The sequence below is a fragment of the Hypanus sabinus genome, chromosome 7 (assembly GCF_030144855.1).
Source record: "Hypanus sabinus isolate sHypSab1 chromosome 7, sHypSab1.hap1, whole genome shotgun sequence".
NCBI classification, from domain to species: domain Eukaryota; kingdom Metazoa; phylum Chordata; class Chondrichthyes; order Myliobatiformes; family Dasyatidae; genus Hypanus; species Hypanus sabinus.
This window is the reverse complement of record NC_082712.1, coordinates 178,179,845-178,203,523: the sequence shown is the minus strand read 5'-3', so window position 1 is coordinate 178,203,523 and position 23,679 is coordinate 178,179,845. Positions and strand designations below refer to the sequence as shown.

Below are 23,679 nucleotides of genomic sequence, written 5' to 3'. Positions count from 1 at the left end.
TGTAGCCTTCCAGCGGAGAAGCAGCTGGAGATGGTGTGGTGGATGTCTGTGCTGGTTTTAGGGCTGGACGCTCCCGCTGGTGCTGCCCTTTAGTGTTCATTCAGTGGAAGACAGGCTAGATTGTGTTTGCAGCTGCAGAAGCACTTGATGATCAGACTGCTGCAGATATGTTCTTGCTGACAACATCCCATGCACCATCAATCTATAGCACATAATACTCAGGGAATTGGAGTATATTATTTTTCTTTTGTGACAATGCTTACTGCTATGTTAATCACATGTGCTATATATGCCTTCTCTGTGTGGTTGTTGGTACTGTGTTTTTCAGCTTGGCGCTGGAGGAGCACTGCTTCGTTTGGCTCTATTCATGGGTATTCAAAGATTCAAAATACATTTATTATCAAAGTATGCATGCAGTATACAACCCTGGGATTTGTCTTCCCACAGACAGACATGAAACAAAGAAAATCATGAGACCCATTCAAAGAGAAAGTGAAATACCTAATGTGCAAATAAGAGGACAGATTGCTCAAACAACAAAAATGAGTGAAAAACGCAGACCATAAAACATCAGTCATTGCAGCAGTCTAGGAATATTCAGCTGAGTTCACTTCAGTTTAGCACTGTGTCGTTCGTTGACTGCAGGCCGCAGAGCCAGTCTTTTCTGATCAAGATTGCACAAAATAGCAATTAAAATAGCAGTAACGAGTAACACATCACAACATGAACTACAGAGTCCAATCCACAAACTGTGTTGATTAAACCTTGCCCAAGATCCTGGATTGGAGGGGGGTATGGTTAAACTCAGGCACCTTCCTCAGGAAGCAGTAAGAGAGAAACCTGTCAAATGCAGGGAGATGGCTCTGAACATCCACTCATATTCATATCCATGTGTGGGTGAATGACTTTTGAACTTGAACTTGACTCTCTGTGGAAGCTGATCATCTAGCCATCTTTAAATTTTGGATTGCCAGCATCTGCAGCTTTTGCTTTTGTTGTCTTGCTTGTTAGGCTCAGATGAATGGTCCTCACTGTAACTAAATTGTGTGCCAATTCAGCCAGACACCTTATTCTGTTGGGCATTCAGAAAGTTATTGAGGTACAATATCTCAATCTTGACTACGCATGAATCATAGTATTATTTACTCTTTATTAATCCAGCAACTTCAATTAAAAAATAAAGACAATTAAGTAAAGATTTGCTTAGTTGACGAATCACAGGTATGATGTAATTCACTGAATCTAGACATGATTCCTCATCGAACAAAATTCCCTAAAATTTAATGCCAATCCTGGATGACCTCTTCCCTGCTGATCTGGAGTCTATAAATGACAGAAAATTTTGCTTTGTGGTTTTTGACAGCCCGCCCACCACCATGTTTTGCATGGGTCGTGCTCCAGTCCAATTCATATTCTTCCAATACACAAATCTGCATCATACACATTTGCATCGTGTGCTCTAATAAGTAATTTGTGCTGATTTATTCTTTTTTCACACAAATTCCATGAGAGAGTTTTTATTCCATGTCTCAAATGTTTTGGGTTTCTGTATCCTGTAAGGGTGAATTATAGCCCAGGCAGCTCAAGTGTGCTTGTTGGTCGTCACTAACAGACAAGATCTTTCCTGCCTTACCTCAGGGAGTAGAGTGTAGCACTGCCACATGGTGCTGTTCCCTTCAATATACAGTCAAATAGCAGCAACAAAATATTATTGCCAATTTCCTTTACATCTGATAAGTTTTGAATTTTTGAGATTAATTCTCACTTGGCCTCTTAGGCTATTTTATTCCAACCTTTCAGGAATATTGGGATTCAGTATTTGGTTATGTTTAGTAGTTACTCTCAAATTCATTTACATGGATTATTTTCCAAGTTCAGTATTTTCTCTGCAGCAATCAAATTAATTTATGGGCTTTTAAGAGGCTATTGGATGACAGAAAAATGGAGGGTTATATGGTAGAGAAGGGTTAGATTAGATTGAGTAGTTTAAAAAGTCAGCACAACATGATAGGTTGAAGGGCCTTTACTGTGCTGTAATGTTCTACATTCCAGTTTGTGTTCAGCTGATCTGGATTTGCTCAATTTCCACAGCATTCTGTGTTGTGTGGGAATGATTCTGGCTTCTGCCTCCTGTCTTCCCGGTGTTGATGAAAGGTCTGAAATTTCCCCAATATTGATTGGCATCTCTCCAGAGCAAGGGGTTTAGATGGGGTGGAGTTTGTTAGGTGTGTTCAGGAAGGTTTCCTGACACAATATGTAGATAAGCCTACAAGATTTGATCAGGTATTGTGAAATGAACCTGGTTAGGTGTCAGGTCTTTCAGTGGGAGAGCATTTTGGAGTTAGTGATCACAATTCTATCCCCTTTACCATAGCATTGGAGAAAGATAGGAACAGACAAGTTAGGAAAGTGTTTAATTGGAGTAAGGGGAAATATGAAGCTATCAGGGAGGAACTTGGAAGCATAAATTGAGAACAGATGTTCTCAGGGAAATGTACAGAAGGAATGTGGCAAATGTTCAGGGAATATTTGCATGGTGTTCTGCATAGGTTCCAATGAGACAGGGAAAGGATGGTAGGGTACAGGAGCCATGACGTACAAAGGCTGTGAAAATCCAGTCAAAAAGAAAAGCTTATGAAAGTTTCAAAAAACTAGGTAATGATAGAGATCTAGAAAATTATAAGACTAGCAGGAAGGAGGTTAAGAATGAAATTAGGAGAGCCAGAAGGGGCCATGAGAAGGCCTTGATGAGCAGGATTAAGGAAAACTCCAAGGCATTCTACAGGTATGTGAACAGCAAGAGGATAAGATCTGAGAGAATAGGACCAATCAAGTGTGACAGTGGAAAAATGTATATGGAACTGGAGGAGTTAACAGAGGTACTTAATGAATTAGTATTATTATGAATTAGCTTTAGTATTCACTATGGAAAAGTATCTTGGCGATTGTAACAAAGACTTGCAGTGGACTGAAAGCTTGAGCATATAAGACATTTAGAAGGAGGATGTGCTAGAGCTTTTGGAAAGCATCAAGCTGGTTAAATCACAGGAACCAGGTAAGATGTGCCCCAGGCTCCTGTAGGAGGTGAGGGAGGAGATTACTGAGCCTCTGGCAATGATCTTTGCATCATCAATAGGGATGGGAGAGGTTCCAGAGGATTGGAGGGTTGCAGATGTTATTCCCTTATTCAAGAAAGGGAGTAGAGATAGCCCAGGAAATTAGAGACCATTGAGTCTTTCTTCAATGGTTGGTAAGTCAATGGAGAAGATCCTGAGAGGCAGGATTAATGAACATTTGGAGTAATATAATATGATGAGGAATAGTCAGCATGGCTTTGTCAAAGGCAAGTCGTGTCTAACGAGCCTGATTGAATTTTTTTGAGGATGTGACTAAACACATCGATGAAGGTAGAGCAGTAGATGTAGTTTATATGGATGTTAGCAAGGCATTTGATAAGGTACCCCATGCTTATTGAGAAAGTAAAGAGGCATGGGATCCAAGATGATCTTGCTTTGTAGATCCAGAATTGGCTTACCCACAGAAGGCAAAGAGTGGTTGTAGATGGGCCATATTCTGCATGGAGGTTGGTGATCAGTGGTGTGCCTCAGGGATCTGTTCTGGAGCTCCTTCTCTTTGTAATTTTTATAAATGACCTGGATGAGGAAATGGAGGGATGGGTTAGTAAGTTTGCTGATGACACTGGTGACCAGTGGTGTTGTGGATAGTGTGGAGGGCTATCTGGTTATAGTGGGACATTGATAGGATGGAAAACTGGGCTGAGAAGTGGCAGATGGAGTTCAACACAGATAAGTGAGAGGTGGTTCATTTTGGTAAGTCAAATATGATGGCAGAATATAGTATTAATGGTAAGACCCTTGTCAGTGAGGAGGATCAGAGGGGTCTTGGGGTCTGAGTCCATAGGACATTCAAATCTGCTGTGCAGGTTGACTGTGTGGTTAAGAAGGCAGATGGTGCATTCGCCTTCCATCAATTGTGGGATTGAGTTCAAGAGCCAAGAAGTAATGTTACAACTATATAGGACCCTGGTTAGACCCCACTTGAAGTATTGTGCTCAGTTCTGGTCATCTCACTTACAGGAAGGATGCGGAAACTATAGAAAGGGTGCAGAGGAGATATACAAAGATGTTGCCTAGATTGGGGAGCATGCCTTATGAGAATAAGTTGAGTGAACTCGGCCTTTTCTTCTTGGAGCAATGGAGGATGAGAGGTGACCTGATAGAGGTGTTTAAGATGTTGAGAGGCATTAATCGTGTGGATAGTCAGAGGCTTTTTCCTAGGGCTGAAATGTCTAAGATGAGAGGGCATAGTTTTAAGGTGCTTGGAAGAAGGAACAGAGGAGATGTCAGGTATTTTTTACGCAGATAGTGGTGAGTCCGTAGAATGGGCCATTGGCAACAGTAGTGGAAGCAGATACGATAGGGTCTTTTAAGGAACTCCTGGATAGGTACATTGAGCTTAAAAAAATGGAGGACAATGGGTAACCTTAGGTAATTTCTAAAGTATGTACATGCTTGGCACAGCATTGTGGACCGAAGGGCTTGTATTGTGCTGTAGATTTTCTATGTTGCATCCCATCTGGCTGTGTTGTTGCCATCAAGGCAGTACAATTTGGAGAGCTGCCCCTCTTCATGCAATTGATGAATTCAAAGGAACGGCTGAGTTCAATGCAGTTTGGCACCAGTGGTTATCAGTTATCCATAGCTGACGAGCCCCATCTGCCCAAAACAACTGGTTTTAAGTCACCAGCAACATGCCTTTGCTCCTTCTCCTGTCAGATTAAACTGTTTCTCTGAGCTTAGTATCTCTGCCACACATGAAGGCCAGGAGCTGGACTTGGTTGTCAGAGGCTATTTGAGATTCATGCCAGTGGGAACATTTATTAGGTAGTGGGTAACCCCACTCCCTCCCCCAGCTATGACAACCTTAAGGAACCTGAGCATATATATCACACAGTGAATGCTGAAAGATCTTGATGTGATTTATCATTTAGCTGGCAAATGGATAGCACCTCACACTAGATGAGTTGTAGCTACAGGTAAACAAGCACAAGTATTTATCCCTCATCTGTCAAAGGGAGACATTCATTGTAAAGGAAAAGTCTGTAATCTTTTTAATGTACAAGGTACCTGCTGCCACTATCAAAGTAATCAGAAAGGGCACCACGGTAGCATAATGGTAAGCACAACACTTTATAGTAACAGTGACCTGGGTTCGATTCCCACTGCTGTTTGTACGTTCTCCTCATGACTGCATGGGTTCCCTCCAGGTGCTTTGGTTTGCTCCCACAGTCCAAATAAGTACTGGTTGGTCGGTTAATTGTTCATTGTAAATTGTCCTGTGATAAGGCTATGGATTAATTGGGGTTGCTGGCTGGTGTATCTCAATTAAAAAAAAAGACCACTCACTCTGCTCTGATTATTCTTTGAATCAATCCACCCGCTGCATTCACCCATAAAGAGGTCTCTGGGATGTTTTGGTTTTCCTCTGATCCGTTAACTGCAGTTTGGATTTCCAGCACTTTCACCAGTTCAGCAAGTTGTGTGCTAGGTGGCAGCGTTTTCCTTGGATTTAAGTGCTGGAATTAAAATAGCTGTTCCCAAAAGTTGTCACTTCAGGATTAGAAATTGAACTCTACATCAACCATTTTCTCTTCCAGACCAATATGGCAGTGATTCCATCATTTCCAAACCCCTGACTACCATTCACAGCTGAAATATTAGTGCACATTTTTTTACTTTTAGACCATACTTTACTCATATTAACTTGACGACTTGATAAATCATATTCTCATTACTTGAACTTAACCACTGTGCCATATTTTTCCTTCCCACAGCGCAAAGATGTGCCATTTAATAGGCTAATTGGTCATTGTAAATTCTCCTGTGATTCGGCTCATTGGGCCTATTCTGCACAGTATCTTTAAATAATAAATAAACAAAAGAAACACACACAGGGACAGGTCCCTTCAGCACATCAAATCTGTGCCCTCCATGATGCCAATCTAATCCCATCTGACTTATTGGGTCTCTCTATTTCCTCCCTGTCCATGTGTTTGTCTAAATGCTTCATAAATTTTACTGCTTTATCTGTTTCTACCACCTTCCCTGCACCTACCACTCTGTGTGGTAAAGAAAAATCTTGCCTCATCAATCTCTGTTAAACATCAGACATACAGTAAATCTGTTCTTTTACTTAACTAAAATGCAGCCACCATGATTACTCATTGAGGAATGAATTGTACTATGCACTTTTACCAAGTTATTATAGCATTTAAATATAGCTTACTGTAGTATCGTTATTCCCCAATGTATCAGTTACTGAATCCCATCTCCATGCTTTATACTGGCACACTACAGTCAATATGCTTGACACAGACTCCCCAAATGTGAACTCGTCTAATGTACTTTTGCCTTTTCCTAATTGGCACTGTTTTATTCACTTTGCTCCATGTTTTTGCTAGCCTCTACAGCACCCTCTCAGCTTTTTCCCTCTCCCTCTGGTCACTGTCTGAGATTTCAAGTTCCAATATGGTTTTGGTTGTCAACATTGAAACTTACTGAATATTGAAAGGCCTAGGTAGAGTGCACATGGGTCAACAGTGGGTGAGCCCAGGCACAGAAGGCAAGCCTCAGAATAAAAGGATATTCATTTAGAACAGAGATGCTAGGAATTTCTTTAGCCAGGGGATTCATTGCCTTGGACGGTTGTGGAGGCTAAGTCATTGGGTGTATTTAAAGCGGAAGTTGATAGCTTCGTGATTAGTCAGGGTGTCAAAGGTTATGGGGAAAAGCTAGGAGAATGGGGTTGGGGGTAATAAAATGGTTATGATGGATTTGTGGAGCAGACTTGCTGGGCCAAATTCTGCTCTTTTGTCTAATGGTCTTGTCTATTTCCCCCCCAGTCACCAATCACTTGATCTCAATTATTCCCTTCAATCCTCTCAGATCTTTGCGTTTCTATCTGGCAATTTCATCTTTAATTTTCACTGCTCCACCATTGTTGCTGTGTGTTTAGTTCTAGTATTCCTTTCCTAAAATTCATTATCTTTATTTTCTCTAAAGACGCTCATTCATTCCACTTCCTTCATAAAGCTTTTGGCTGTCTTTCCTCAGGGTTTGGTTTTAACTGTGGTTTGATCTTGCTGTAGTGTTTTGTTATGTTACAAATTTTGGAATAAGTACAAGCTACTGCAAGTATTCAGAGAAGAGAAAATCTGCAGATGCTGGAAATCCAAGTAATACACAAAATGCCGGAGGAACTCAGAAGGCCAATCAGCATCTGGGGGAAAAAGTACAGTTGATGTTTTGGGCTGAGATGCTTCGGCAGGATTGGAGAGAAAAAGATGAAGAGTTTATTTAAAAGGGTGGGGGAGGGGAGAGAGAAACAATGTGATAGGTGAAACTGGGGGGAAGGGGTGAAGTAAAGAACTGGGAAGTTGATTGGTGAAAGAGATACAGGGCTGGAGAAGGGGGAATCATTAGAGGACAGAAAGCCTTAGAAGAGAGAAAGGGGGGCAGGAGCACTAGAGAGAAATGATGGGCAGGCCAGGAGATAGGTGAAAGAGGGGAAAAGGGGGTGGGGAGGTGCTGGGGCATTACCAGAAGCTCAAGAAATCGATGATCATGCTATCAGGTTGGAGGCTACCCAGACAGAATGTATGGCGTTGTTCCAATCCATATACTCGATAGCTTTTGCTGTGTATAGAGTATTTTATGTGTTGCCGTGGTATGCTTGGACCTGCTGAGTCTACAATCACTAATAGATCTGTTGTAGACGTGATCTGGCTATTGAGCCCTATTTATAGAGGATTTTGCAGATTCTTTCTGTTATGGTATTTAGCATTTGTCCATGTGGAATATCACCTGTCACTGTTCCATTATAGTTACATATTTCATGCTTTGTTCAGCTGAGACCTAAATTCTTTCTTAATCTCTGTCACTAATTTTGTACATTAATATTGAGCTGACTGAAGAACTTTCTAGGGTAGTACATTCAAATCTGACTCTAGAGCAGGAGTTCTTAACTTGGTGTCCACGGACTCCTTGCTTAATGGTATTGGTCCATGGCAAAAAGGTTGGAATCCCCTGCTCTAGAATAAGATCCCAAAAGATTACAGAACAGCTGCTGCACTGTTAAAGGTACACTCTTTCAGATGAGGTTTTAAACTAAGGTCCCACTTTCTCTCTAGTGGATGTAAAAGAGACTTTGATAAGAGACAAAGATAGAGGGAACAGTCAGACATTTAGTTAATATGAGGGGCATAATTTTAAGGTGATTGGAGTAAAGTGTAGGGGGGATGTCAGTTTTTTTTTACAGTGGTAGGTGCAAAGAATGCACTGCCAGGGTGGTGGTTGAGGCAGATGCATTAGGGACATTTAAGAGACTCTTGGATAGACTCATGGATGATAGAAAAATGGAGGGCTATGTGGGAGTGAAGGGTTAAATTGATCTTAGAGTAGGTTCAAAGGATAGCATGCAACCATGCTCTGTGCAGTACTGTTCTGTTCTAAAAGAGCCCATAGGACTATTTTGCTGATAAACACATTTTAGTGATGTACACACTATTTATTCCCTCAAGTAAACTGACCAGGTTGTGTCATTCGATGACCGTCACATTTGCTGCCTATATACAAATTGACAGGAGCCTTCTGTGCTAGGTTATCGCCCACTTTTCAGAAGAGAAATATGCAATTCTGCAGATGCTGGGAATCCAGAGCAACACACACAAAATGTTAAAAGAACTCAGTAGGTCAGGCATCATCTGTGGAGAAGAATTAATCATTGACTGTTTCATCCCAGTTTGGCAAAAGAATAAACCAGGGAAGGTAGTGCACCCGTGGCTGACAAGGGAAATTAGGGATAGTATCAAGTCCAAAGAAGACGCATATAAATTAGCAAAAAAAAGTGGCACACCTGAGGACTGGGAGAAATTCAGAGACCAGTGGAGGAGGACAAAGGGCTTAATTAGGAAAGGGAAAAAAGATTATGAGGGAAAGCTGGCAGGGAACATAAAAACTGACTAAAAGCTTTTATAGATACGTGAAAAGAAAAAGATTGGTCAAGACAAATGTAGGTCCTTTACAGTCAGAAACAGGAGAATTGATCATAGGGAACAAAGACATGGCAGACCAATTGAATAACTACTTTGGTTCTGTCTTCACTAAGGAGGACATGAATAATCTTCCGGAAATGGTAAGGGACCTAGGGTCTAGTGAGATGGAGGAACTGAGGGAAATACATGTTAGTAGGGAAGTGGTGTTAGGTAAATTGAAGGGAATAAAGGCAGATAAATCCCCAGGGCCAGATGGTCTGCATCCCAGAGTGCTTAAGGAAGTAGCCCAAGAAATAGTGGATGCATTAGTGATAATTTTTCAAAACTCCTTAGATTCTGGATTAGTTCCTGAGGATTGGAGGGTGGCTAATGTAACCCCACTTTTTAAAAGAGGAGAGAGAGAGAAACCGGGGAATTATAGACCGGTTAGTTTGACATCGGTGGTGGGGAAAATGCTAGAGTCAGTTTGTCAAAGATGTGATAACAGCATATTTGGAAAGAGGTGAAATTATTGGACAAAGTCAGCATGGATTTGTGAAAGGAAAATCATGTCTGACGAATCTTATAGAATTTTTTGAAGATGTAACTAGTAGAGTGGACGGGGAGAACCAGTGGATGTGGTATATTTAGATTTTCAAAAGGCTTTTGACAAGGTCCCACACAGAAGATTAGTGTGCAAACTTAAAGCACACGGTATTGGGGGTATGGTATTGATGTGGATAGAGAATTGGTTGGCAGACAGGAAGCAAAGAGTGGGAGTAAACGGGACCTTTTCAGAATGGCAGGCAATGACTAGTGGGGTACCGCAAGGCTCAATGCTGGGACCCCAGTTGTTTACAATATATATTAATGATTTAGATGAGGGACTTAAATGCAGCATCTCCAAGTTTGCGGATGCCACGAAGCTGGGCGGCAGTGTTATTTGTGAGGAGGATGCTAAGAGGATGCAGGGCGACTTAGATAGGTTAGGTGAGTGGGCAAGTTCATGGCAGATGCAATTTAATGTGGATAAATGTGAGGTTATCCAGTTTGGTTGCAAGAACAGGAAAACATTATTATCTGAACGGTGGCCGATTAGGAAAAGGGGAGATGCAACGAGACCTGGGTGTCATTGTACACCAGTCATTGAAGGTGGGTATGCAGGTACAGCAGGTGGTGAAAAAGGCAAATGGTATGTTGGCATTCATAGCAAAAGGATTTGAGTACAGGAGCAGGGAGGTTCTACTGCAGTTGTATAAGGCCTTGGTGAGATTGCACCTAGAATATTGTGTGCAGTTTTGGTCCCCTAATCTGAGGAAAGACATTCTTGCCATAGAGGGAATACAGAGAAGGTTCACCAGATTGATTCCTGGGATGGCAGGACTTTGATATGAAGAAAGACTGGATCGACTAGGCTTATACTCACTGGAATTTAGAAGATTGAGGGGGGATCTTATTGAAACGTATAAAATTCTAAACGGATTGGACAGGCTAGATGCAGGAAGATTGTTTCCGATGTTGGGGAAGTCCAGAACGAGGGGTCACAGTTTAAGGATAAAGGGGAAGCCTTTTAGGACCAGGATGAGGAAAAACTTCTTCACACACAGAGTGGTGAATCTGTGGAATTCTCTGCCACAGGAAGCAGTTGAGGCCAGTTCATTGGCTATATTTAAGAGGAAGTTAGATATGGCCCTTGTGGCTAAATGGATCAGGGGGTATGGAGAGAAAGTAGGTACAGGGTTCTGAGTTGGATGATCAGCCATGATCATACTGAATGGTGGTGCAGGCTCGAAGGGCCGAATGGCCTACTCCTGCACCTATTTTCTATGTTTCTATGACTTTTGTGCTGAGTACTGATGAAGTGTCTCAGCCCAAAGTGTCAGCTCTTTATTCCTCTCCATAAATCAGGGGGTTCCAAAACTTTTTAATGCAGTGGACCCTTTCCATTAACCAAGGGGTCCATGGGCCCACATTGTAAACGCCAGCCATAGATACTGACCTGTTGGGTTCCTCTAGTGGTTTGGGTCTGTTACTCTTCAAATGGGAGATGGGTCCAAAATGTTGAAGCTCATGGAAGCTGGTAAACTAGATCAAGAATTGTCCTGGTGATAGGGCTTAGAAGGTGATGGTCCATTGAAAACCTATGACTAGTAGTGTACTATAGTACTGGACAATTGCAGTTTGTTTCAGGTATTAACAACTTGGATTTGAATGAGGTATGATTATTATGTTCTTGAAGACATGAAATCTGTGGTGTTGATTAAGTGGGAAGTCTTTGGCTATTGAGCATTATTGATGGATTGGTAAAAATGGGTAGAGAAATTGCAGATGGAATTTATTCCTGAAAAAATGTGGTGATATGTTTTGCAGAGAGAAAAATGAGTAAGCTGAATGGTAGGATCATAGGAAGTACTGAGGTACAAATAGACAAGAGCTGTTAAAATGGAAATGCAAGTAGATAGTGGTTAAGGAGGCATAGGGCTTACTTGCCTCCTAACATGCATTCAGAATGCCAGGGCAGGGAGATGTGGTCTAGCTATATGAGTTATTAGTTAAGTCACAGGTGGGGTGATATGCATTTCCAGTTGCCACGTTAGAGGAAGGGTCTGATTGCACTGAAGAGATTCATTGGTATGTTACCTAGGCTGCAGGGTTTCAGCAACGAAACGTGATCAGAGAGGTTTGGCTGGTTCAGCGCTTCCCAACCCTTTTTTTATGCCATGGACCCCTGCCCATTAAACAAGGGACCCCAGGTTTGGAACTCCTGGTCTGATAGGGTTTCAAGTACGAGGGGCATAAATAAAGAGTAATGAGAAGTTTTCCCTTAAAAGAGTGATTAAAATCTGTAACACATTGCCTGAAGAGAATTGTATCGGCTGTCCCTGGGTTGCAAAAGCCTGATGTATGCATACTAATACAGACATATGTACTCCCATAATATTAAATTCAAAAATCTGACGTACAGACGCCTATTCTTATGAACAGCAGAACTAGCAGAGAACATCTCTGTGGAGGTGTGGTTATCATATTGAGTTTTTGTCTTTTCTGACTAATCTGTAAAAATGGAACCAGTTCATTACCCATGGGGTGGGAGGGTGGCAGCTTGTACTCTGATTTCCAGTCGATTCTGGTTGGTTGGGACACATGGGAACCAATACATTTTGGCCCAATTAAGTGGTTGCCCTAATTAGCTGAAGTTTCATGGAAGTAGTTAAAATGGTATATAAAAAAGACAAACTACCATTTAGCTGAGTAACAAATTTTGTATTTAAGTTAAATACAGAACAAATAGGAACACTACCAATACCGTATTACTTCCTAATTGTTAATGACGGAGGAATTAATCCAGTGAATGCTGCCATGTTCTTTTTACTGACTGTAAATTAACAGAACCATTGTAGGCACCTAGGATAATTTTTGGCTAATGTCAAATCTTTGTGTGGCATCTTGACAAGGGTCTCAAATTTTTTAAAGTCAAAATTTAAAAAATGGTCAAAAACCACTGGTTCGAATTGGCATCTGTTGGCCCAAATGGATAACCTAACACAAACACACACAAATGATGCTATTTTAAAAACAGTTTGCTTGGAGCATGGTGTAGTGTCTAAGGGTCACACAGTTGCACATGGTTTAGCAATAGTCTCCTGCTCTAATTAAGCGGCATATTGTCCCAAATAAACAAAGACATCCTGGCTATTTTCTCAATTGCTTTTGTTCTTTAAGAATTGTCCCATTAAGCAGCTGCCCCAATTTACCGATGGCCCAATTAACCAGAATCCGTTATATTTAGAGGCGCACTTGTATTACCACGGCATAGATGGCCATGGCCCGAGTGATGAGAAGTGAGACTGGTATAGATGGGCATTTGATGATCAATGTGGACACAGGAGACTGCTGAACCTGTTTTCTAAACCACAAGGCTCAATTACATTAGATCCTGATAGTTTTTGATGGGGGTACAGACAGAAAGGATGTTTCCTCTTGCAGGAAAATCCTGTGCAAGGATTCCCTGTTTGGGCACCGTCATGATTGTAAGGATTAGGGTGTCAATTTGGAGTTCAATTCCAATGTCATCTGTAAGGAGTCTGTTTGCCCTCCCTGTGAACGCATCAGAGGGTGCTCCAGTTTCCCTCCTCAGTCCAAAGATGTACTGGTTAGTAGCTTAATTGGTACGTTAGGCTCAGGTTAAATTGGTGGGTTGCTGAATGAAGCAACTCAAAGTGCTGGAAGGGCCTGTTCTGTGCTGTATCTCTAAATAATGACAATAAATTAAAAATGAGTCACTTAGTTGAGATATGAGATATTTTTCCCCTCAGAGTTGTGTGTCTTTGGAACTCCTCTCCTTAAAGGGTTGTGGAAACAGTGTGAATATTATGAAGAAAGCATGCAGGCTGTCAGGGAAGGAGTGTGTGCATGGGTGGGGGTGGTGTGACAGGTTCCCGTCAAATGGACTGAGGAATTCAGGTTACAGTCAGATCAGCTGTGATCTTATTAAGTTGTGATGCGGGCTTAAAGCTATTGGCCTACTTCTAATCTGTTTGTATTTTAAGGGGAAAGTGGATAAATGCAAAAATAAAGGAATAAAAGTGCATGTTTAATTGGGCGTGAAGAAGAGTAGAAGTCTCATTGAGCATACATAATGACCTGGTCCAGTTCAACTGGCCTTCCAGGCTTTTTCCCAGGGCTGAAATGGCTAACATGAGAGGGGACAGTTTTAAGGTGCTTGGAACTAGGTACAGAGGAGATGTCAGGGGTAAGCTTTTTATGCAGAGGCTGCTGAGTGCATGGAATGGGCTGCTGGCGATGGTGTTGAAACAATAGGGTCTTTTAAGAGACTCCTGGATAGGTACATGGAGCTTAGGAAAATAGAGGGCTATGGGTAACCCTCAGTAATTTCTAAAGTAAGGGCCTCTGGATCAGTAAGGGATTGGAAAGCCAAGAGAATGTTAGCATTTATTAAAGACAAAAGTAAAGATCTTAAACCTCCGTTCGGGGACATGGTGAAACCACATCTGGAAAACCAGAACTCCCTATCTATCAGAATTGGATCTTAGCCATGATCTTATTGAATGACAGCATACTTGATGGGCAAAATGGTCTACACCTGCTCCTATTTCTTGTGTCACTTTGGGAGCAATGTATAAAGATAGCTCAGCACTATCTTTTGAAGAGCAGGTTGGGATGAGTAATAAATTATGGCGTCGCCACCAATGCCAAGATGCTGAAAATGAGAATTTAAAAAAAATGTCTCCCTCTTTTAAGGAAGGATCTACTGGTGACCATGGTAGTCTAGTGGCTAGTGCATCAATTCCGGTGTAAGGGTTTGTATGTAATTCCCGTGAATGACATGGGTTTTCTCTGGATGCTCTGATTTCCTCTCCTAGTCCAAAGATGTACTGCTTAGTAGGGTAATTGATCATTGTAAATTGTTCTGTGATTAGGCCAGGGCTGTTGCGGGCCAGTGCAGTTTGTGTACTGGGAGGGCTTATTCTGTGCTGTGTCTCTAAATAAATCTGTTTAGAGGTGGCATTTCCAGAGGTAGTTATCTAGAATGGTTGTTGCCTCTAGGAAATATCAGACAGGTTCAGCTGGTATTTGCTGACATTTAGAAGATGTAAAAGGATTTTGGAGTCCATGTGCAGGATTCCCTAAAGTTTAACTTGTAGGTTGAGCTGGTGATAAGGAAGATAAAAAGAATGCTAAGAGCAGGGATGTAATGCTGAGGCCTTGTGAGGCATTGGTTACAACACTTGGAGTATTGTGAGCAGTTTTGGGTCCCTTTTCTATGAAAGGATGCACTTGCATTGGAGGGGGTCCAGAGGAGGTTTGCAATAATGACCCCAAGAATGAAAGGGTTAACATGAGCATTTGGATTTGGGCCTGTACACGCTGGAGTTTAGAAGAACCATGGGGGATCTCATTGAAACCTATTGAATATTGAAAAGCTTAGATAGGGTGTTCCCTATAGTGGGGGAGTCTAGGACCAGAGAGCACAGCTTCTGAATAGAAGACTGCCACTTAGAACAGAGATAAAGAATTTCTGTAACCAGAGAGTCATGAATCTGGCATTCATTGCTACAGACGGATGTGGAGGCAAAGTCATTGAGTAGATTGAAAATGGAGATTGATGGGTTTTTGATTAGTCATTGTGTCAAAAGTTATGGGGAGAAGGCAGGAGAATGGGGCTGAGAGGGAAAATAAATCAGCCATGATAGAATGTTGGAGCAATCTCGATGGGCCTAATTATATTCCTCTGTCTTACTGTCTTGAAAGCAAGAGGATGATAGCTTATTGGGTCTAGGCAAGGTTGTCGAATTAATGTCTAAAACTAAAGTAATTCTCTCCCTATTCTAATGCAGAATTGCAGACCTGAAACATTAAATCTGTCCTTCCACAGAGGCTGAGTATTTCCAGCATTTTGTATTTCTATTTCATTAGTGATGATAATTCAGAAGTAGTTCATCAACTGTGAAGGACTTCGAAGTATCTGAAACTGTGAATGTTGCTGTGGAATGTCATTCTCTTTCATAGGGTAGAATAAAGATAAAGATTAGCTTTATTTGTCTTATGTATATCAAAAGATACAGTGAAATGTGTTGTTTGTGTCTGTGATCAACACAGTCCAAGAATGTGCTGGGGGCAGTCTGCAAATGTCACATTCTTCCAGTGCAAGCTGAGTATGCCCACAATTTGTTTATCTTTGTTCCACACTGCAGCATTGGAATTGTATTTTATTGCCCTGTTTAAGGTAATATATTGGTTTATGTGTTGTGTGTGTGTATCTTTTGTGGGTGTGAAGTGGACTGTGGTTTTGTTTGGTTGTCTGTATGTATAGCCAGATAACAATTAATTGAATTTACTAACCCATTTGTATTTTGAATATGAGGTTGAAAGCTCAAGGCAATCGTCTTATCTAGTGGCACATAATGGATAGAGAATGTGGTGTGCCTGTGCCCTTTGGAAGAGTAGTCAGTTCCCCTTTTGAAAGCTCCCATTGAATCTTGCATGACTTCTCTTTTAGGCAGATCAGAAGTGGCTGCATATGAAGACATTTAGAATATAGAGCAGCACAGGAACAGGGCCTTTCAGGATACTAAATGTTCCACCTCTTCTTGTGCCTGTCTAAATGCCTCTTTAACATTACTATTATTTGGAACTCCACCACATTTTATTAGTACTTGGAGTACTAATTAAAAAAACCTCACCTCCCAAACTACTTTAAATTCCACTCTCTCCCAAACAACATTCTGCCCTCAACCCTGATGCCCCACCTTATCTTACAGCTGTGTCCTCATTTTTGACATTTCCATCCTGGAAAAACACTTCCCGATCCACATCTCTTGGTAAGGGCACCGAGGAGTGTGCTGGAACATAAGGGATCTGGGAATACAAGATCCATAATTCCTTGAAAGTGATGTCACATATAGATAGAATCATTAAGAGAGCTTTTGGCATATTAGCCTTCAGAAATCATTGTCATTTTGAAGTTGCATAAGACAACCCATGCGTGGACTATAATTAAATTTGGGGTATAGTTTGCGTATCTAGTCACCTACACATCTACCTACAGGAAAGGTATGAATAAGACAGAGTGCAGAGAAAATTTACAAGGATGTTTACAAACAAATGTTTAGGACACACTTCTGTTTTCTACTGTGTGACCTTGTCAGGATGAAGGTTGGTGCTCTCTGGTCAGCTGTTTAGTAATGATCTCCTCATGGAAACATTAAATTGTTAATGTGACCGTTGGAAGTTGGCTCCTGTTTAATTTCCATTGTGTTCCAGGGAAGTGTCAGACTTAATGCTGGATAATTGTGTAGCAAGAATTGGACACATAGAGTGCTCACAAATATACCAGTAATGTAGCACCAGTAGTAGCAGAAGTGTTTAAACCCACACCTGTATTTGGATTTGGAATAAACAGGAAAAAGAAACAGCTTGTATAAAACATGTTGTAGTCAATTAAATATTAACAGTGTAGTTACTTTCATGCCGACAAATGCATCCACTTTTCATACAGAGGATGATCTTGTGGGCCACACTGCCTTTGTACTTTGGAAATGCTGAATGAGTGTTTAAGTATTGGACCTCAGCAAGTCAGGCAGCGACTATGAAGAGGAATAAACAGTTGATGTTTAGGTTCTAGATCCTGATGAAGGGTCTCAGCCTGAAACATCTACTATTTATTCCTCTCCACAGATGCTGCCTGACCTGTTGAGTTCCTCCAACATTTTGTGTGTTGCTCTGGATTTCCAGCGTCTGAGGAATTGTGTTAAATATTGCTCCCTCGTGTTAGTTTGTGCCATTTGGTTAGACCGTGGTTCATTTGTAAGTCATTTCCCTGAATCATTTTCCTTGATGTCTAAACCTGACATGAGTTTAAGTAGCATAGGATTCAGGCCATGGCCTTTTCTCATGAATACAGCTGGGAGGAAGTGCAGGAGTCTGAAGACACACACTTAATGATTCAGGAACAGCTTTTCCCCTCCGCCATCTGATTTCTGAATGGTCCATGAACCTTACGGTACTACCTCCTGATTCTCCTTTATTTGCACTATTTATTTTAGTAAAATAATTTTATATCTTGCTCTCTTTTGCAAATCCATTGATTTCATGATGTATAAGCCAGTAATGATAAATCTAATTTTGAAGTCTTTACCGATTCTAATTATTCAAGCAGCTTCAATCTTTTGGGAGGTGATTTTAAATTTTTGCTTGTGCTGAAAATGGATTCTGGTTTCTCTTCCAACCAGTGGCATTGGAGATGGTTCAGAGGTGGTTCATGAGAATGATCCTGTGAATGACATGTTTAATGAATAAGCAGTATGTAATGGCTCTGGGCTTGTACTCGTTGGAGTTTGGAAGAATGGGGGGGGGGATCTCATTGAGACCTATCGAATATGAGGCCTGGACAGAGTGGATTTGGAGAGGATATTTCCTATAATGAGGGAGTCTAGGACCAGAGGGGATAGCCTTAGAATACAAGGACGTTCCTTTAGGTCAAAGAGGAGAAGGAATTTCTTTAGCCTGAAGGTGGTGAATTTGTGGAATTCATTGACACAGATGGCTTTGGGGACGAAGTCTTTGGGTAGATTTAAAATGGAGGTTGATTGGTCTTAATTAGTAAGGGTATCAAAGGTTATAGGGAGAATGCAGGTGAATGGGGTTAAGAGGGATAACACATCAGGCATGATGAAATGGCAAAACAAACTTGATGGGCTGAATGGCTTAATTCTGTAGTTGGGTGGCTGAATGGTCTAATTCCGGGAAACCTGCATCACTTTGTTTGGAATAGTGTCATGGGGACTTGGCCAAACAGACAACCTGAGATCACCAATCTGACTGTACTGCTGTAAAACAAATATCATGACATCAGTGATAATTCTGATTATATCTGGTGCTTCAATCCATTATGACTAGACCCTAGGACTAGAGTGTGATCACTGAGCTGTGTTTGCATCACTGTGTGTTCTACTACATAGCTAAAATTGCTGGTTATTTCCTTGTTTCACAAATAACAGTTCAACTGCAGTGAGCAAATGCTGATACTGAAATAGCTGAGGTTTCCATTTGATTGGTGGTATGCAAATACAATAGAATTTGATTGGCTTGCGAGGCAGGAAGTGGCCAGAAAAGCAATTGGGTTTGAAACAAGGAAGTTAAGTACCGTGTATTTACATTTCTTAAGGTGAACCAGACCTGGCAGCTGCTTCAACTTTCTATTTAATTTCCTTTTAATACCTTGTATCACTTCCCTTAACGATCCTGCTGGAAAGAAAATGGACGCTAATTAGGTTTTGTGGAATGTTTGAACCAAATAATGGTTGTTGCTATCTCTCCACCATTTCTCGTTGCTATTGCTGCTGAAATCTGCTACAGATGCCGTCCAACTGTGGAGACTGTCTTGTGACCTTCAACTGTAATTCAGGCCTCGGCTGCAGAACAGGCTTGAAGGTCATAATTTCTCTGGAATTGTCAGTGTGGGAATCCAAGCAGGGTCTCACTCTGTGGACTACAGATGTTCAAGATTTTTGGGGATGTTTTGATGTCGTTCAAAGTCAAAGGAAGGAAGGGACGTGTAGTGGATTCTCTGGTAAGTGGGAGATGTTTGGCATGACTGAAGTACAAGTTTCTGAATTGGTCTAGTTGTTTTCCAGACCTGTGTTGGTAGAAAAAGATAAATACTATCTTCTTTTTGGGTACGGTCAGTCCTGGCCACGTGGAAACTTGCTGACTGATTAAGTTGGACTTGCAAAGCATCCAAACATCTATTAGATATGACTAGGATTATGAATAGTTAATTGAGACTATTTGAGAATATTGTCAGATCTCATTTGGGCTTTCTTTATATTCTATTAATGTTCATTGTATCCAATGATGACATGAAACCTGTACAGGAGAGTTTTTAAAGTAGAATAGCCATTGCACTGGACAGTTCCACTCTCTTGACCTCAGAAGTCTGGGTCCAGTGTACGAGTAGAATTTACAAACTGGGGTTTTCCTTTCTTGCGGTAGATGACCATGACTACTTCAGCTTCTTATCACGCTCTTCCCTCTCCACAAAGAGTAACAGAACCGCCACCTAGGCCTTTGGATTTCACTGTTGATCTCATCCGCCCAGTCTGTCAGAGCTGACTTCACGTGCTAAGCTAGACATGTCCCTATCTGTCCCATGAGCTGCTGTCACCTAGTTTTGTCTACCTGTTACTGCCAAAGAATCTTTCATATTCTTCTGTCTGTAGTGCTGACCTTCAAGTGGAAGGAAAGCTCCTGAAACATTCTCTACGAAATTCTTCAACCCTCTTTCCAAATCAGTACTGAAGGAATTGGTAGGTTCACTAAAAATTACACAACTTTTGATAGGCAAAGTTAAAATAAAGCAATGTGAGATGCCGTTCACCTCTGAATGGCAGCATCACTTCCTCTTGTGTTCCTATTTGTTGACTTGCTTACTGCATTTACAGGCTTATTTTTCCGTCTTTGAGCTGCCTGTCAAAAGGGTGAAGAGTTCAAAATTTATTATCAAAGTATGTATGTGTTACCATGAGCTACCTTGAGATTCGTTTTTTTGTAGGCAGTTATAGGAAAATAAACAAATATAACTTCAAGAAAATTTTACTGTAATTTACAAAAACTATACATAAACATTGGCAAACAACAAAAGTGTAGGACAAGTTGTGCAAATGAAGAAGAATAATGAGAACAAGTAACGAGTCCTTGAAAGTGAGTCTGTAGGTTGTAGAATCTGTTCATTGTTGACGTGAGAGAAGTTATCCATGCCATTTCAGGAGCCTAATGGTTGAACCTGGTGGTGTGAGTTCTAAAGCTGCTGTACCTCCTGCCCGATACTGGTAGTGAGAAGAGAGCATGGCCTGGATTGGGAGGTGGTGCTGCTTTTTTGACTCAACACTCCATGTGAATGTGTTCAAAGGTGGGATATGCTTTGCCTCTGATGGACTGGACTTGGGTTGTCTTCACTACTTTGCATTCCTGGGCATTGCTGTTCCCTTACGAGGCTGTGATGAAGCCAGTTAGGATACTCTCCATTCTGCATCTACGGAAGTTTGTTGGTTTTTGATGGGGCAGTAATAGAGTGGACTGCCAAAGACATTTTTCCAGGGTGGAAAGTTGGGGGTGGTGGGGATAGAGAGTTCTTTACAATGTGGAATGCACTACCAGGGGTGGTGATTGAGGCAGACATACTGGAGACGTTTAAAAGACTCTTGGTTAGGCACATGGATGATAGAAAAATGGAGGGTTATGTTGGAGGGAAGGGTTAGATTGATGGAGTAGATTAAAAGATCAGGACAGTATCGTGGGCTGCAGGGCCTGTATTGGAATGTACTGATGATGTTTGCAGTTTATGATTAATGTGAAACAGTACTTTGTGACATAATCAAATGGCTCTAAAATATCCTCTCCAAAGATCCTGCTTCAACATTGCATAGAATATTGTCAATAGTACACTGGTATTCCAGTGATCTGTAGTGCATTCAGAGCGCAGTTTTACTTTCACTCCTGTCTAGTGAGTTTGCAAATTCCAGTAAAGGGTGGGTCCTGCTGTTTCACTAAATTCTAAATTCTGTGTTCTAAGATTGAACTGCGATTATGCAAGCAACACTTTGAAAACCCAACCAGAGAGAATTTGCAACAATGATGGGGGTCTTTGATGGATGCTGTGTTCTATGGCAGCATTAGGTGAATGGTTCCTTAAGGATGCCATAACCAAGGTGTGGGGGGTGGTAGTGGTGATAAGCACCCTCTGTCTATTAAATGCTCTCAATGCCATGCATCTCAAATAACCTCTGACAACCAAGTGCAACCCCTGGTCCTCACATGTGGCTTAGCTACCAAGCCCAGTTGGACAGTTTCTTCTGACAGGGGAAAGGGCAAAGTTGGGCTGTTGGCTCTTTAATACCAGTCACTTCGGGCAGATGGGGCTCATCAGTTGTGATTGGCAGCTCATCTATGAGAAGGAAAACTCCGATCTCAAACCGCCACTGCTACATTACATTATATTATTAATTGTCAACAGTCTGTGTGGTTATGGGTGAGGGGAACAACTTTCTGCACTTGTTCCAGCATTGCTCTGTAGACAGTAGTTTTTTCTTTAGGGATGCAGCGTGGAATAAGACCCTTCCGGCCCCTTGAGCTGTGCTGCTCAGCAACCCACCTATTCAATCTTGGCCTAATCACATGCCAGTTTACAATGACCAATTCACCTGCTTGGACTATGGGACGAAACTGGAGCACCCGGAAGAAACTAACATGCACATGGGAAGAAACACATAAATTTGCTTACAGAGGAAGCCAGAATTGAACTTCAACCTTCTAATACTGACCTTCTAGCTGCTATGCCACCATGGTGCCCCATGACAATATTTGAATTGTCACGCATAAAATTAAAGGATGTTTCCATTCTCTTTGAGAGGACGAGAATATAAGAGCATTGTCAGACTGCACTTTTGAGCATTTTGGGCTCCTAATCTAAGAAAAGATGTGCTGGCATTGGAGGAGATCCAGAGGAGCACAAGAATGATCCCAGAAATGAAAGGGTTAACATGAGAAGTGTTTGGCTCTGGCCTGTACTCACTGGAATAAAGGGGGTGGGGAAGGGATTCTCATTGAAACCTTAGGCCTAGACCAGGAGTTGGCAACGTTTACCACTGAAAGAGCCAATATGGATCCATTTCCCACAGAAAAGAAAACACTGGGAGCCACAAAACCCGTTTGACATTTAAAATGAAATAAAGCTGCATACAACGGGTTTTTTTGCCTTAATGCTATGTATAAACAAACTATAATGTGTTGCATTTATGAAATTGATGAACTCCTGCAGAGAAAACGAAATTACATTTCTGCATGCAACAAAAACATTTTGAACTCCGAAAAAAAAGACGTTGGGTTGAAGGTTACTCCATAGTTAGCCTACCTTGGATCGAAGAATTAAAAGAAAGCGCGCACTGGCGGGTGTCAGGCATTGGCAGTGGTGATGTATATTAATAGCGATAAAAAACACGTTGTAGCGGTGTGCTACACGCAGCGCTAAAATAAAGACTGCAGTCAAAGGTAACTTTATTTGAACTAAACAGCCTTGCTTTAAAGCCTCCCTCAACCCGTCCCCGTGGGCGCGGATGCTCCAAAAGACACGTACTCACAAACCCCCGTAGGCTATCTCCCTTAGCCGGAACGGTGGCTAATTGTGAGCCGGTTCGGATGTGCCAGGAAATGGGGTCTCCACAACGTTTTTAGATTGTACAAGATCACCATAATCTTCAAATTTCGAATTACATTTCAAAAGCTAACAAACCACGGGGAGCCGCATTACAGAGATGAAAGAGCCGTATGTGGCTCCGGAGCCGCAGGTTGCCGACCTCTAGCCTAGACAGAGTGAATGTGGAGTAGATGTTTTCAGTACTGGGAGAGTCTAGGACCAGAGGGCGCACACTCAGAATAGAGGGTCATTGAATCAGAATGGATATGAAGAGGAGTTTCTTTAATCAGGGGGTGTTGAATCTGTAAAATTTATTTTCACAGGTGCCCAAGTCATTGGATATATTTAAAGTGGAGGTTGATAGGTTTTTGATTAGTCAAGGTGTCAAAGTTTACAGAGAGAAGGCAGGAGATTGGGATAATAATCACTCAATGGGCTGAATGGCCTAATTCTGCTTCTATATTTTAAGGTCTAACTCAAGCATTCAGTTCCATTAACATTCTTGTGAATCTCTTCTCCACTTTGTCAGTTAGTCAGTTTTAGTCATTTAATGTATTTATCTGGGTTGGGGGGAGTGGGGGTAGCCTCAAGTTTTGGACTGAATGTAACCTTTACATGCTACATTGCTCAAGGAAAGGAGTTAAATATTTGCACTGCAGGCAATCACATTATTCTTCCTGTAAAATTCTCAGTCAAAATGTAATAAGCAGGATAAGCACCATGTACACCATCACATTGAACAAGAATAAGGTTTAATATCACTGGCATTATGTGGTGAAATTTGTTTTGTCACAGCAGTAGAGCACAATACATAATAAAATATATAAATTACAATATGACTTGTATTAAAAATATAAAAATTAGTGCAAAAAGAAAAAAAATAGTGAAGTAGTGTTCATGGGTTTATTGTTCA

At 41.4% G+C, this 23,679-nt stretch overlaps 1 protein-coding gene across 3 annotated transcripts in view; it reads left to right on the top strand.

Annotated features, from left to right (window-relative positions):
• usp47 (ubiquitin specific peptidase 47) overlaps positions 1 to 23,679 on the top strand; it is a 226,756-nt gene that overhangs the window by 23,727 nt on the left and 179,350 nt on the right. For 2 of the 3 annotated variants that reach the window (XM_059976218.1, XM_059976217.1), the window contains exon 1: positions 18,725 to 19,145. The exons of the other annotated variant lie outside the window; for it this stretch is intronic. In XM_059976218.1, the coding sequence (XP_059832201.1) occupies positions 19,071 to 19,145 (75 nt within the window). In that variant the 5' untranslated portion in view covers positions 18,725 to 19,070. Of the gene's footprint in view, positions 1 to 18,724; positions 19,146 to 23,679 lie in introns of those variants that run through there. 3 annotated transcript variants of the gene reach the window in all.